This window comes from Benincasa hispida, chromosome 6 (assembly GCF_027475165.1).
Source record: "Benincasa hispida cultivar pf3 chromosome 6, pf3_genome.v1.1, whole genome shotgun sequence".
NCBI classification, from domain to species: Eukaryota; Viridiplantae; Streptophyta; class Magnoliopsida; order Cucurbitales; family Cucurbitaceae; genus Benincasa; species Benincasa hispida.
The window spans coordinates 45,532,094-45,546,117 of record NC_143483.1 but is presented as its reverse complement, the minus strand read 5'-3'; the positions used below and the strand labels follow the sequence as shown (position 1 = coordinate 45,546,117).

Below are 14,024 nucleotides of genomic sequence, written 5' to 3'. Positions count from 1 at the left end.
TCAACATGTCCAAATCTTTTGCATGGAATTGACTGTGAAGAAAGGTCTTTAGAGACTGGATACCTAAAGAATCATGACCAGTAATCACTATATCATCCACATATACAACTACAAGATGACACCACCCTCAGATCTCTTAAAAAAGACTGAATGATCTGACATGCTCTTCCGCATTCCAAAGCTTTCAATCACCTGACTAAATTTACCAAACCAAGCTTGTGGGCTCTGCTTTAATCCATACAAGGATTTACGAAGGCGACACGCCGTTCCATTCTCCCCCTGAGCAACAAACCCTGGTTGTTGCTCCATATACACCTCTTCTTGAAGATCACCATGAAGAAATGCATTTTTAATATCAAGCTGATGTAAAAGCCAATGATTGATTGAAGCTAATGAAATAAACAACCGCATAGATGCCATTTTTGCTACAGGAGAAAAAGTATCAGCATAGTCAACGCCATAAGTTTGTGCGTAGTCTTTCTCTACGAGGCGTGCTTTTAATCGAGCAACAGAACCATCAGGATTGACTTTAACTGCAAACACCAATTTGCAACCGATAGCCTTCTTTCCTGTAGGGAGAGAAACTAAATCCCAAGTACAATTATCATCTAAGGTAGTCATCTCCTCCACCATTGCGGCACACCAACCAGGATGAGACAAAGCCTCATGAACAGTTTTCGGGATGGATACAGACTCTAAGAATGCAATGAATGAACATGTGGAAGGTGATAAATGGTTATATGAAACAAAAGAGGAAATAGGATGAGCACAAGTACGTTTACCTTTGCGAAGAGCAATAGGAAGATCATCACCCGTTTCTGGATCCAATGACGAAGAAGACTCTGGTATAGGGCATGGAACTGGAGGAGGTTGTCGTCGAGTATAGACCTTAACGATGGGAGGAAGAGATGAATCAGGAAGAGGATCGGAAGGAGAAATAATTGTGTAGACAAGGAAATCATCCTCTAATTCCTTATGCTCTCCTTGACTCTTATTCGAAGAGAAAGACGGTGATGAAAAAAATGGGGTATGTTCGAAAAACGTGATATCAGGAGAGACTAAATATTTATTTAGACTAGGACAATAACACCGATACCCCTTTTGGACACGGGAATAACCAAGGAAAATACATTTTAAGGACTTTGGATCCAGCTTGGTATGCGGAGGCCGAACATCCCAAACAAAGTAGGTACAACCAAATATTCTGGGTGGAATGGGAAACAAATGTTGCTTGGGGCATAAAGTACGAAAAGGTATCTCACCCTTAAAAATGGAAGAGGGCATGCGATTTATTAAGAAACAAGTTGTGGAAACAGCATCAGCCCAAAAGGATTTTGGAATATGCATCTGAAACATCAAAGCTCTGGTTGTCTCAAGGAGATGACGATTCTTTCGTTCTGCAACCCCATTTTGAGATGAAGTATCAACACAAGAAGATTGATGAAGAATGCCATGGGCATTTAAATAGGACTTGAGTGTACGAGAGAAATATTCCTTAGCATTATCACTCCGTAGGATTTTAAGAATACCACTAAATTGAGTTTGAATTTTAGCATGGAAGTTATGAAAATGAGAAAGTAACTCAGAACGACTTTGCATTAAATATAACCACGTAACACGAGAATAGTCATCGGCAAATGTAACAAATTACCTAAACCCTCCTTTGGACTTAACAGGACAGGGACCCCAAACATCATAATGGACTAATTCAAAAGGAGTACTAGCTTGTTTATTGACTCGAGGATACGAACTCAAACGATGAAATTTAGCGAACTGACATAACTCACAATCGAAAGAAGAGAAATGTTGAAGTTGTGGACGAAGACTCTTCAACACAGAGATAAACGGATGACCCAAACGACAATGCTCTTCAAAGGGAGACGACACGATAGAGCATGTGATGGCCGTAGATGTTTGTGGTTCAAAGATGTAAGGACCTCCAAATTCCCGCCCTTTACCAATAATCTGTTTCGTCGTAAGATCCTGAAATAAGCAATAACAAAGAAAAAAGGAGACACAACAATGAAGATCACGAGTGAGTTTATTGACCGAAATCAAATTAAACGAGAAATTTGGTAAATTTAAAACTGATGACAAAGAAATTGATTCATTGAGATGGACGGTTCCTGATCCTAAAGCGGGAGTGGAGGTTCCATTAGCTATAGTAACATTAGGTGAAGAGGTAGATGTACAAAGGGTAGAGAATAAACTGGGTTACCTGTCATATGATCTGTAGTGCCAGAGTCAATGACCCATTTTGACGTGGAGGAAAGAAGGCATTTAGAAATGTTACCTGTCTCTGCGATGGTCGTAATGGGAGTAGAAGATGATGCCCTCAATGACTCTTGATACTGCTGAAATTTAGCAAACTCCCTTGCAGAAATCGTAATTAACTTGTCGAGATTATCAGGAGTAGAGGCGACATGTGCAGAGGGTGATGGCATCCTCTGACCCTTATTCAACAATCTTCTGCATTCACGTTTCGTATGGCCAGGTTTATGACAATAATAGCAAACAACACCTCCTGGATTTGATCTCCATGAATAGTAGTTGGATCCATTCAACTTGTGTTCAGTTACTTTTGACACCATAGGAACAATCTCAGACATTACTGGTTTTTTATTAGCCATTACCTCAAAAAGTAGATACCGGACAGCAAAGAATCAAACCCTAATTTACCGAAGAGATGTCTATACAAGCAGTGAGTATATCTATATGTCCCAAACAAACACACCACCAAGAAGAGCCGACAACACTGAGGAAACCCACTGAAGACGGACGAAAAATGGCGGCACACGCACCTACACGCGCCGGCGCGTGGACGGACAGCGAACTGGAACAATCGACGCGTGAGCCTCACGCGCTGGTCAGATGGCAACCGGACTTGGGGTTTTGTAGATCGGTGGCTGGGCTTCTCGTTGGAATGGGTGGTATCGAAAAACTAGCTTTTTTTTTTTTTTACCTCGACGGTGGCTAACGACGGCGAACGAACCGAAGACGGCGACTGTGAGAAAAAGTATAAACCCACCTCTCCACAAAACCCTAAACGTATCACAAATGGGTTCTAAATTCTCAAACCCTAAGGTTCACAAAAACCCTAAGTTTATTTAGAGAGCTTTGATACCATGTAAAATTCTTAGGTTTGAGAAAGAATCAGAATGCTTTATTCATTCACCAAAGATATGAATATATACAAGAGTATAAAGCATAGAAAAGGAAAATATCACAAAATATTTACAAGAATAGAAAACCCTAACTATAGAATTATAACAACAACAAATTATAAGAAACTTTGGGCACGTGCAGAACATTTTGTAAGACCAACCCTGGAAAAGGAGACAAATGACCTTTTCTAGCAACAGAAGCAAAGGACCCATCTGCAATCTAAATCCTCTCATTTCCAATAGAAAGTACGAGAAGAATCGATCAGACGAGGCAATCAGATGATTGGTCGCTCTTGAATCCAATATCCGAGAATCTTTTCCCTTAATAAGAAGACTAAGAGATTGGGTGGTACCTGATTGAGCAACTGTACTGATCCCAATAGTACCTGGGTCACTTGGGTTGGTCACCTTAGATTGAGAGGCATCATCAGCAGCTTCACTCACGAGGGCTTGGCCAGACTTTGATTTGTCATTTGGAGGCCGAAGTTTGCCATTTGGGGGTCGACCATGTAGTTTCCAGCACCGATCCTTCGTGTGTCATGGTTTTTTACAATGCTCACATATCGGAGGCGATTTGCCACTCTGCTTGTCATTTTCCGATCCGGATGATTTTACTCCAAATGTAGCAGAGTCCACAGCTGTAACCACAGAACCACTCGTAGCACTTGACCTATCTTCCTTTAGTCGAACTTCAGAGCAAACTTCCATAAGGGACAATATCGGCCTCTGTCCTAGTATTCTACTGTGAGTCGTATCAAATTTTGAATTCAACCCAACAAGGAAATCATAGACACGATCAGTCTCCTCAATCCTCGAATACTGAACCTCGCCACATAAATCCATCTCTTGCCACAATAAAGACAGCTTATTGAAGTATAAGGTCATGCTCATGGTCCCTTGTTTGCATTCATGGACCTGTTTTTGCAACGTATACAGTCGCGATGTATTGTCTTTTTGAATACAGCTTTTGGACTGCATCCCAAATGTCTCGAGTGGAGTAGAGAGTCTTCTCCTTTCCAAACCTGTTCTTAAGTGTCCCCAGGGTTCGGTCTTGGTATTTCGCCAGTTAAATATCCGAATTTATTCGTCCCTCGAAAACCATTTTAATAGATTGAGACGGGGAAAAATAATTCTGGCCATTTAGTTTCTCTACTGTGATTATTCCGACAGAATTCCCCACAGACCCAGATAAAATATTTGCAATAGGTAAATTAGGGAAAGCTGTTACCGGATTTTCCACGTATAAAGGCAAACTTGAAGATAAGTCTAGGTTAGGGTTCGTCTGAGGGTTAGATGTGGTCACTAAAAACTCCCCAAGTGCTGCAATCTATTGTTGGAGACTAGCAATCTATTGTTGAATTCCAACCGGAGATAAACCTAGTGGTCCTGAACCTCTGTAACTGATTGACCCGCTAGGAATAGAGGTTGGAGGGTGCTGCTGCCCGCTCGGAACAAAGAAGGGAGGTTGACCTGTGGGCTCGGCGACGTGAACCTGAGGCTGGAACGGTGGTTGCAGGAGTTGCGGTTGGAACCCTGGAGAACCCGCGATTGGAAAGGCGTTGGAGAAGATCGAAGCAGCGCTGAAGCTCATCGAAGAATGGATCGGAGCTGTGCTGGAGGATGGGTTGGCGAACCCTGGGTGACGCTCAAATGGTGCGCTGAAGCTGGGAGGCGAAGTGATCGACGACTGGACTGTGCACCGTTGGTTTGGATCGGCTGGGCCCCGTTGGTCTAGGTCGGATGGGTCGCGAAGCTGTTGAGTGATCTCCGAATGGCGGCTGGAGTTCGTGTGACGCGGGCTTAGCTTTTGGGTGATCTCCGAATGGCATATTGTAACTGTATTAGGTTGAGAATCGACCTGAGGTAACGATCAACAGCAGCCTGGATCGCTGCGGAACTCGTTTCTTCTGCCGTTGTTCCATCACCTACTAGGGTTGATGACTGAATTTCTTCTATTGGACCTAAGGTTTCATCCCCTTGCTTTGATACCATATTGAAAAATAAGGGAAAGAAAAAAAAGAACACCAGGTTTACGTGGAAAACCCTAGGTCAGGGAGAAAAAACCATGATAGGAGAATTTTATTAATTTTTGTCACACTTCAACATACTACAGACTCAAGATATAAATAGATCTGGCAGAAACCTAAATATAGTAGGAACAAGTAAAAAGACTAAAACGCCTGTAGGGCAAATACACCTTATTTCAACAGTAATAATTTATAAATGAATAGATGATTTTTTTATTACATAATTTTGATCTTGAAAAAACTATTTTTGTATATGAACAAGATAAGAATTTATAGATGTTGATCGATTATGTTATGCATAACATGCATTTGATTTTTCCAATATGTTATCAATCACGGACATTAAGAACAGATGTGATTGAACACCTTTAATTTCAGTTTTAGTTAATATTTTATAAATGTACATTTAACCTTGTTCAATTGTGTGTTTTTACTTGAAACTAATATATGAAATAGTAACATGACTATTTTAGGTCCCATTTGGTAGCCAATTGATTTTTGGTTTTGATTCCTGAAAATTGAATTGATAAATACTATCTCCACTTACAAATTTCTTTATTTTGTTATCTACTTTCAACCAATATTTTCAACAACCAAGTCAATATATATATATATATATATATATATATATATCGAAAGGGAGCAAAATTTTTCTTTGATATTGAAAACTAAAATAAACCATTTTCAAAAACCAAGTCATTACCGTTTTCAGTTTTTAAAAACTTGTTTTTCTATTAGAATTTGACTAAGAATTTAAGTGTTTCTTTTAGAAATGTGAAAACCATAGCATGGACTCTAGGAGAAAACCAGTACAAATTTCAAAAAATAGAAAACTAAAAACAAAATCGTTATTGAACGGGCCTTAGTAATTGAAATTACCCAAATACATTAGAATTTAACTATTAGTTTATTAATTTGTAAAAGATTTGTAACTTGTAACTTAGTACTTGACACATATTGAGGGTCCTTTATAGAATAAATAATATAAGACAGAATATGTTAAAAAAGGTCATGTCAAGCAATGTTATTAAAGACTAGCAGTACCTGAAAAAGACTTGTTTTTGTTGTTTTTTTAAAATTCTTTAATATTTATTTCAAACTATATCCCTGTGTTTTTTGTGTTTGTTTTATTTTTTGCAACTAAGTTCAACATTGCCTTCGTGTCATTCAGTACATGAAGTGTAAATAAAATGCTTTGCTGCCTTGGATTACCGTATTTCATTAGTGCATCTTGACCATTCCATAGATCACAGATTCACATTGTTACATGTGCATTGCTGAGTTTGTGATTTATTACGCTTCCCAGGTATTTAATGCAAGACAGCTTGCCTTGAAGCTAATAGCAAATGTAACATATGGCTATACGGCTGCTGGTTTTAGTGGTCGTATGCCTTGTGCTGAGCTTGCAGATAGTATTGTTCAGTGTGGCCGCCGTACACTAGAAAGTGCAATCTCATTTGTTAATTCACAGGAGAAATGGAAGGCTAAAGTTATTTATGGGGATACTGACAGGTACGATATCTAATTAATTTTAACCAGTTCGAGTTAAAACTGTGTTGAGCTGACAGCATAGTATTGAATAAATTAACATACTAATTTCTTACCTTGGGCATTAATTTAGAGTGGGGAAATGGGATTTTGTTGAGGACCTTTTAGGTTTAAGTGCCTGCTTTTCCCTTCTTATGCAGCATGTTTGTTCTTCTAAAGGGACATACGGTCGAACAGGCTTTTGGCATTGGGCAGGAGATTGCATCTGCAGTCTCTGCAATGAATCCCAATCCAGTCACACTCAAGATGGAGAAAGTTTATGCCCCTTGCTTCCTTCTCACTAAGAAGCGTTACGTTGGCTACAGTTTTGAGAGCCCTGAACAAATTGAACCCACCTTTGATGCTAAAGGCATTGAGACTGTACGGAGAGATACTTGTGCAGCCGTGGCAAAGACAATGGAGCAATCATTGAGGCTTTTTTTTGAACATCAGGATATTTCGGAGGTGCATTTCTCTACCTGTCGCTTTCTTTGAAATTAGTTGTCAGATAATGCAAGTATTAGATCATATATATTTATAGCTTTTAACTGCTGTTGAGACTTGAGACCACTACATTGTTTGGTCTGAGGGAATGGAGTATCTAAAACTTCAAACGAGCATATTTCTTTTGCTAATTCTCATATAATGACGAATTTCTCAATTATCGATGGGGTGATTTAGTCAGTTTTTCAATGCACAGATCAAAACATATTTGCAGCGTCAATGGAAGCGGATTCTTTCTGGAAGGGTTTCAATTCAAGATTTTGTCTTTGCAAAGGAGGTACGGCTGGGTACATATCGCACAAGGGGCCCATCCTCACTTCCACCAGCGGCAATTGTGGCCACTAAAGCAATGAGAATTGATCCAAGGGCAGAACCGCGTTATGCGGAACGAATTCCTTATGTCGTAATTTATAGGGAGCCTGGAGCTCGCCTTGCAGATATGGTTGTTGATCCAATGGATCTTTTGGCTGTGGATTCCCCCCACAGATTGAACAGTCTATATTACATCAACAAACAGATAATACCTGCCCTGCAAAGAGCGTTTGGTCTTGTTGGAGCCAACTTAAATCAGTGGTTTTTGGAGATGCCTCGTCCTGTAAGGGAGGTGTTTTTTAAACAACCCTTATCAACTGCAAATCCTAACCGAACCCGAATTGATTATTACTACCTATCTAAGCATTGTATACTATGTGGTGAGTTAGTCCAGACCTCGTCTAATTTATGCAACCAGTGTCTACAAAATGAAGCTGCAGCTACCACTGCGATAATCATAAAAACTTCAAAGTTAGAGAGTGAAATGCAACACCTTGCTGCCGTAAGTACCATTGCAATATTCCTCCATTATGTTAGGTTTCTTGGTTTCTTTGGTTACACCAATCTGCTTTCAACAGAATATGATGCCCTTGTAGCATGCTGTTTGATTTACTTGATTAATTCTGTCATTACCAAAGTTTTATTAACGCTCATATTTGATCCATTTTATAGAAAATTTGCAAAAACCACTCGTACAATATTACTAAGGGTAAAATGTAATAGGGATTAGTGTTCATGATTGTTTTTAATTTGGTTTTAGTTTGTTGTTGGTTGGTAGGTTGAGATTTTCTAAAAATAGGGAGTTAATCTATTGTATTGGTACACTTTTTGAATCATAATAAAGATTCTTGTAGTTGTAGACTCTCAACCTGGCTGCATCACAGTTGCAACCTCAACCTACCCTTTTTAATGTTTCAAAACCATTATAACTAGATACTACCATCAAAACTTCATTAGTGGTCGGCTGCATTACATTTGCACCCTGAAGCTACCCTTTAAGTTTCGAAACCTTTATAATTGTAATGCATTTCCTAGCTCGTTTGTGTTTTGCAACTTTTGAATCAGCTTGCTTAAAGTCTTCCTCTTGATGTTCTTTTACAAAGGATTCAAGGGGTTTTATATCAAGATATTAACCGTAGGGAGAATTTTATTGTGCCATAATTGATCTTTTATTGTTCTCTTATTTTTACCTTTTGTTTTCACCTGTTAGTGTTGCTGTTTCAATTTGTCATGTTTTGTTATTTATGTGTTTTCTTTGTTAACATCTTGGAGCACTAGGCTTTTTTCACTCTCTTAATGAAAAGTGTAGTATCCTTTTCAAGAAAAAAAGAGTAACATTTTGTTATTTGAGGGTATAATTTGCTCAAATTGAAAGTTAACGAGCTTTAAAGTTTAGAGGTAGTTTTTATAAATTTTCTTAAAAAAGACAATTGAATATGATAATTGATTAGATTTAATTGCAACAATTTCACAAGTTAACATAGTTTTCAAGTAATTAACAAAGAACGTATGGTATGATATGGTTTAAATACAAGGATTTGATAAGTATAATCTCTTGACAGATATGCCGGCACTGTGGAGGAGCAGACGGGATTGTGGAATGTGGTGTGAAATGTATTTCACTCGCATGTTCAGTTTTCTACGAAAGGCTAAAAGTTCAGAAAGAATTACGTGGTCTTGTTGCTGTTGCTGCACACAAAGATCTGTATCCAAAATGGACAGTTGAGTGGTTCTGATTTCTGGCTTCTCAAAGCATGAACTGAAAGTCTCTCCATTTTTCAAAGGTAATGTAGGTTTCCACCCCTTAAACTTCGCTTTTAGAAGGGCTTATTAGTGACCACGTCATATACACATAGCCTTGTGTTGCTACCCCATTTATTCTGCACTAGACATAATGAGCGAACCATGCTACGGTGGGGAAGGCTGGCTAAGGGGTGTTCTACAAACTAGGCCCGCAATCCATGCACATGGACAGCCGGCCGAGAGAACTCCTTGGCGCTGCACGGGCGAGGCGAAAATTTATGATTCGAAATTAGTCCTGTGATACCCTGTATCATATGTTTTTTCTGTATCTATTGATAAGAAACTGACTTAATAGCCATATTCTGTTACATATATCTTTGTTTCATCAGATGTGTAAATTAATATAGAAAGATCTAAGGGGATTGGTATATGTAGCTTTTGATTATTGTAAGATACATCTTTGTTTATCTGGATTGAGTCAATTGACAAATGAAAAATTAAGCTAAAAATTTGGTACATTCTAAGAAAATATTGCTTTCATTGAAGCAATAAATGCAAGATTTTTCATGGGGGGATTTCATAAAATAACCAAAAATAAAAACTTTTCTATGGATGACCTCTTTCTAAAAATTTTGTTCTCATTGACATTTTTCACATGTGAAATGCCATTTTTACCCTCGGCTTTAAATGCTTCTCTTCTACTCTTCTTCATCCTTTGATTTTCGCTTCCAACCACCTATCATTTACAATTTAATACAACCATATATTTTCAACCAACATTGTACATTAGAATACAATGCTATTGGACCTTAACTATGGGATAAGTAAACGAATATCATTTTCACCTCTTCAGTTTCACTCAAACACTATCTCCTCCATTGCTCTATCACTTTCAGTCGAATACGAATTGCTTTCAACTCCAATCAATTTTTTTTGTGAGTCTGGAACTAGTATAGGAGATCATTTTACATACCTAGAAACGAATACTGCAAGTGTTGTTAACAAAAAGTTTTAGAAGTTCGTTTAGTACTATTTTTCTGATCGTGTACCATCAATCCTGTTGTATTTTCAATTGTATATCATTAAGTACATGATCGTGTACCACATTATACACGATCGTATACAACAGCATATGCGATCTTATACAATGGCATAGATGTTCGTATATCACAACATAATAGATCGTATAACATTGTATGTGTACCATAGCTTACATGATCGTATACTATAGTATATACGATCGTATATGTTATGGTACACGATCGTCTATCACATATTTTTAGTTACGTAATTTTAATGTTTGATCGATTAATATACTTGGTGTATTGCAGATTAATGATGTTACTTTGCATCTTTATATGCATGGTGGGGAATGAGATTAGACCGAAAGTAACTATGTGGGTGGTCACATGAAAGGTCTAAAGATTAGACACGATATATTGTGCAGTGACTAGTGAATCTTCTACACCAATGGCTAAATATCGATCTGGATAGATTTTCCATACACATCAAATGTTGTTACAATCTATTCGTCCAAGCGCCATCCCCCCGTGAAGACTTTAGTTTTTTTTTTTTTTGGAAGGTAGTGATGCACCTCGGATGCCTTTGTTTGTATAAGTCATACCGCATGATATTCATGGAACATACACTGAGAACATGTAGCATTAGAGTAACCCAACCATTCCAACTAGTCAGGACTTTGGCATTCCAACCACATCTAGACATAACTTGTCATCACTAGATGAGAACATCCAACCATGTAACCTGAGAGATGATGAGGGAAATGAAACTTGGATGGGTCACAACATCCAAACGAGATGTACTTCACATACTTGTATTGATTATGGATATGGACAACATCTAGGTCCACAATCAGTTCCAACACCTTTTATTCCTGCTCCAACCTCACCTGCTCCGATCCCACCATTGGTGATGCCTTCAAATCCTATACAGCAAAGTGTTCCTACCCAGTCATTCGTAGATGTACCTAGAGCATCTGATGACCCATCTTATGATGAACTAATTTATCTCAATACCTCACGATTATATGAATGAAGAGGATATAAAGGTTGGTCAGATTTTCTTTTCCAAGTATGATTTATCTGTTAAATTGTCAATGCTTGCAATAAGAAAAAATTTTGATTATCGTGTAAAGACGTCGATGAAGAGCTTGTTAACCATGTGGTATCTAGTGGAGAAATGTAAGTAGCGTGCCCGTGCAAAAAGATTGGTGGAAAGTGATTCCTTTAAGGTAACAAAGTACTCAAGCATACATACATGCACACTTGAAATAAGGAGCGGTAATCATCGAAAGGCTAAGAGTTGGGTTATTAGACACTTAATCAAGTCCAAGTACGATCAAGTCGGTCGATCATATTGCCCAAGGGACATAATTGAAGATGTTCGAAGAGATTATGGAGTGAATATAAACTACGAATGAGCTTACTGCACAAGAGAATATGCATTGGTATATGCATGAAGGTCGCCAGAAGGATCATATGCCTTTGTTAAGGCATTTGGTGAAGCACTTAAACTTGTCAATCCAAGTATTTTTTTTTTAGGTTAAAATAGAAGATGAAATTTACTTTAAATATGTCTTCATGGCATTAGGACCGTGCATTAGGGGATTCTTGAATTGCATTCATCCCGTCATTGTGGTTGATGGGACCCACTTGCTTGAGAAATACAAAGGTATGTTGTTAATGTACTGGTGAACAAGCTAATCACTTCCCGGGATTGACAAGTTCATTTGTTCATTTGTCATCCCTACTATATTAAAAGGGACTAAGAGGAGAATTTTTCACTTCCCTCTCTGCCTCTGCCTTTTTCATTAATGTCCATTTTACCCTCACACTCACATCCTTCTATTGTAAGTATGTGCCTTACACTCACACTCACACCTCTTGGCAAAATCCTAACCATATAATGATATCTTTCTTCCTTTAATTTTACGTTAATTTTTAACCTAAAATTTTTGAAACCTTATATCTCTTCGTTTTGAAACATTTGGAGAAAAAACTACCTCTTTAAAAAAGATCAATCATGAATCAAATCATTTTCAATAAAACACACTTTTGTGCAAATTTGTAAAAAGGGCTATATCTCTTCTAATAATGAAGGTAATCACCAATTTTTGCATTTATTTTCTTTTAGGAATTTTGATATTTTTGGTGCAATACCACATTCTCAAAGTTGCTCTCTTTGCAACTCTATAGTAAGGAGGCTTCAATTATGGATGGTACTCATAATATATAGATGTCGGGATTGAGATTGTTTATTGTATTTGTTCTCTCTTCTTGTTGTTTTGATCGATAAAAAGGTGAGGATTGAGAGATTTGAGGAACCGACTGTAAGATATGGGATTGCAATGTAGTCTAGAAAGAGATAAGATTATATTATCATGTGAATTGATTGTAAGTGAGTTCTTGAGAACCCTTCATACATTTTCTCTGTATTTGCTGCAACTTCTCTCTCTCCCTTGTTTCTTATGTTTGGTGACTTCAATTTCATGGAAAACCATTGTTATTCTAATTATATATGCTAATTAGAATTTTTTGATTTTATATATATATACACTCTCCCAATCAGAGTGATAAAGTGAGAATCAAGATGATGAAAAAAATTGAGAAAATAGGGTAGTGATGTTGGGAGTTTATGCGAGATATAAATAAATGCGGAATAAACTAAATTATATCTCAGACTCCCACTTCACAGGTTAGAGCCAAATAAGTAATGAATCATAAAATAAAAAATAGTATATGAAAAGGAACAAAAGGAGAACAACACCAAAAACATATACTTGTTCGTCCTAAACTTAGTACTACGTCCAGTCTTCCACAATTGCAGATTTTACTATGACGGAGATTGCAAAGAAATGTCAAACTTACACTACAAATCTCTTTCCAAATAATCCAATATGAACTATTTGAATCCAGTACCACAATTCGATAACTTGGAATAAACAAACCAAAAAAAAAAAAGAGAAACCTTCAACCCAAAAAGACACTGTATTTTCTTTATTATGCACTTTCTGAGAAAAGAACCTCAAGCAAAGCTCTCGGATTTCTTCTTCTTTTGGCTCACGACTCACTTGCAAATTTCCTACTAAATTATTAAGAATTTTAAAGAAGATTTCCACGGCCTTCTTTTATTAAGCCACCTATCCAATAGCCAATTAAAAAGATTGCTTATAGGTTAATTAAAAAGAAAGGAAATGGGCTTGAAAAAACTTGTTGGGCAATGAATTTTACGAATACAAATTTAATTAAATTCAACAGGATGCATGCATGCATGGGCTTCTCAGAGGATTGATTTCTGTTGATGGAGTTTTGTTTCCACTTTTTCTAACAATCTCTCACGAGGATCTTGCCTCCCATTGCAACAAAACTTTTGATCTTAGAAAACTCCAATATTTACTCCCGCTATAACCATTATCTTTGATCTTCTTGATAAACTCCAAGGTTAAACAAAAAACCTATAAAATCAACAAAAGTAGCAAAACAGGAAACTATCAGAAAGTAACTGTAGCTCATCTTTGTTTGTCTCAAAGTATGAACAAGCTATGCCAAACTGTCCCCCAAATATAAAGAACAATCGTGTACTCCCATTTCAGCTAAGTGGTACCAACTGACATCTTCTTCAGTTTTGATCACTTGTTCTTGAAGAAGATATATTCTGCAAGTGGTTTAACTCCTTCCTTCAAGCCTACTGCCAAGCTGGAGACACTATCTATAATCTTAACAATTGC

The 14,024-nt window shown here is 37.5% G+C and overlaps 1 protein-coding gene across 4 annotated transcripts in view; it reads left to right on the top strand.

Annotated features, from left to right (window-relative positions):
- REV3 (recovery protein 3) overlaps window positions 1–9,795 on the top strand; it is a 65,702-nt gene extending 55,907 nt beyond the window's left edge. For all 4 annotated transcript variants that reach the window (XM_039034165.2, XM_039034167.2, XM_090314722.1 and 1 more), the window contains 4 exons: window positions 6,498–6,703; window positions 6,880–7,183; window positions 7,419–8,036; window positions 9,097–9,795. In XM_039034165.2, the coding sequence (XP_038890093.1) occupies window positions 6,498–6,703; window positions 6,880–7,183; window positions 7,419–8,036; window positions 9,097–9,270 (1,302 nt within the window). In that variant the 3' untranslated portion in view covers window positions 9,271–9,795. The remainder of the gene's footprint in view (window positions 1–6,497; window positions 6,704–6,879; window positions 7,184–7,418; window positions 8,037–9,096) is intronic.
- Window positions 9,796–14,024: the final 4,229 nt, after the last annotated feature.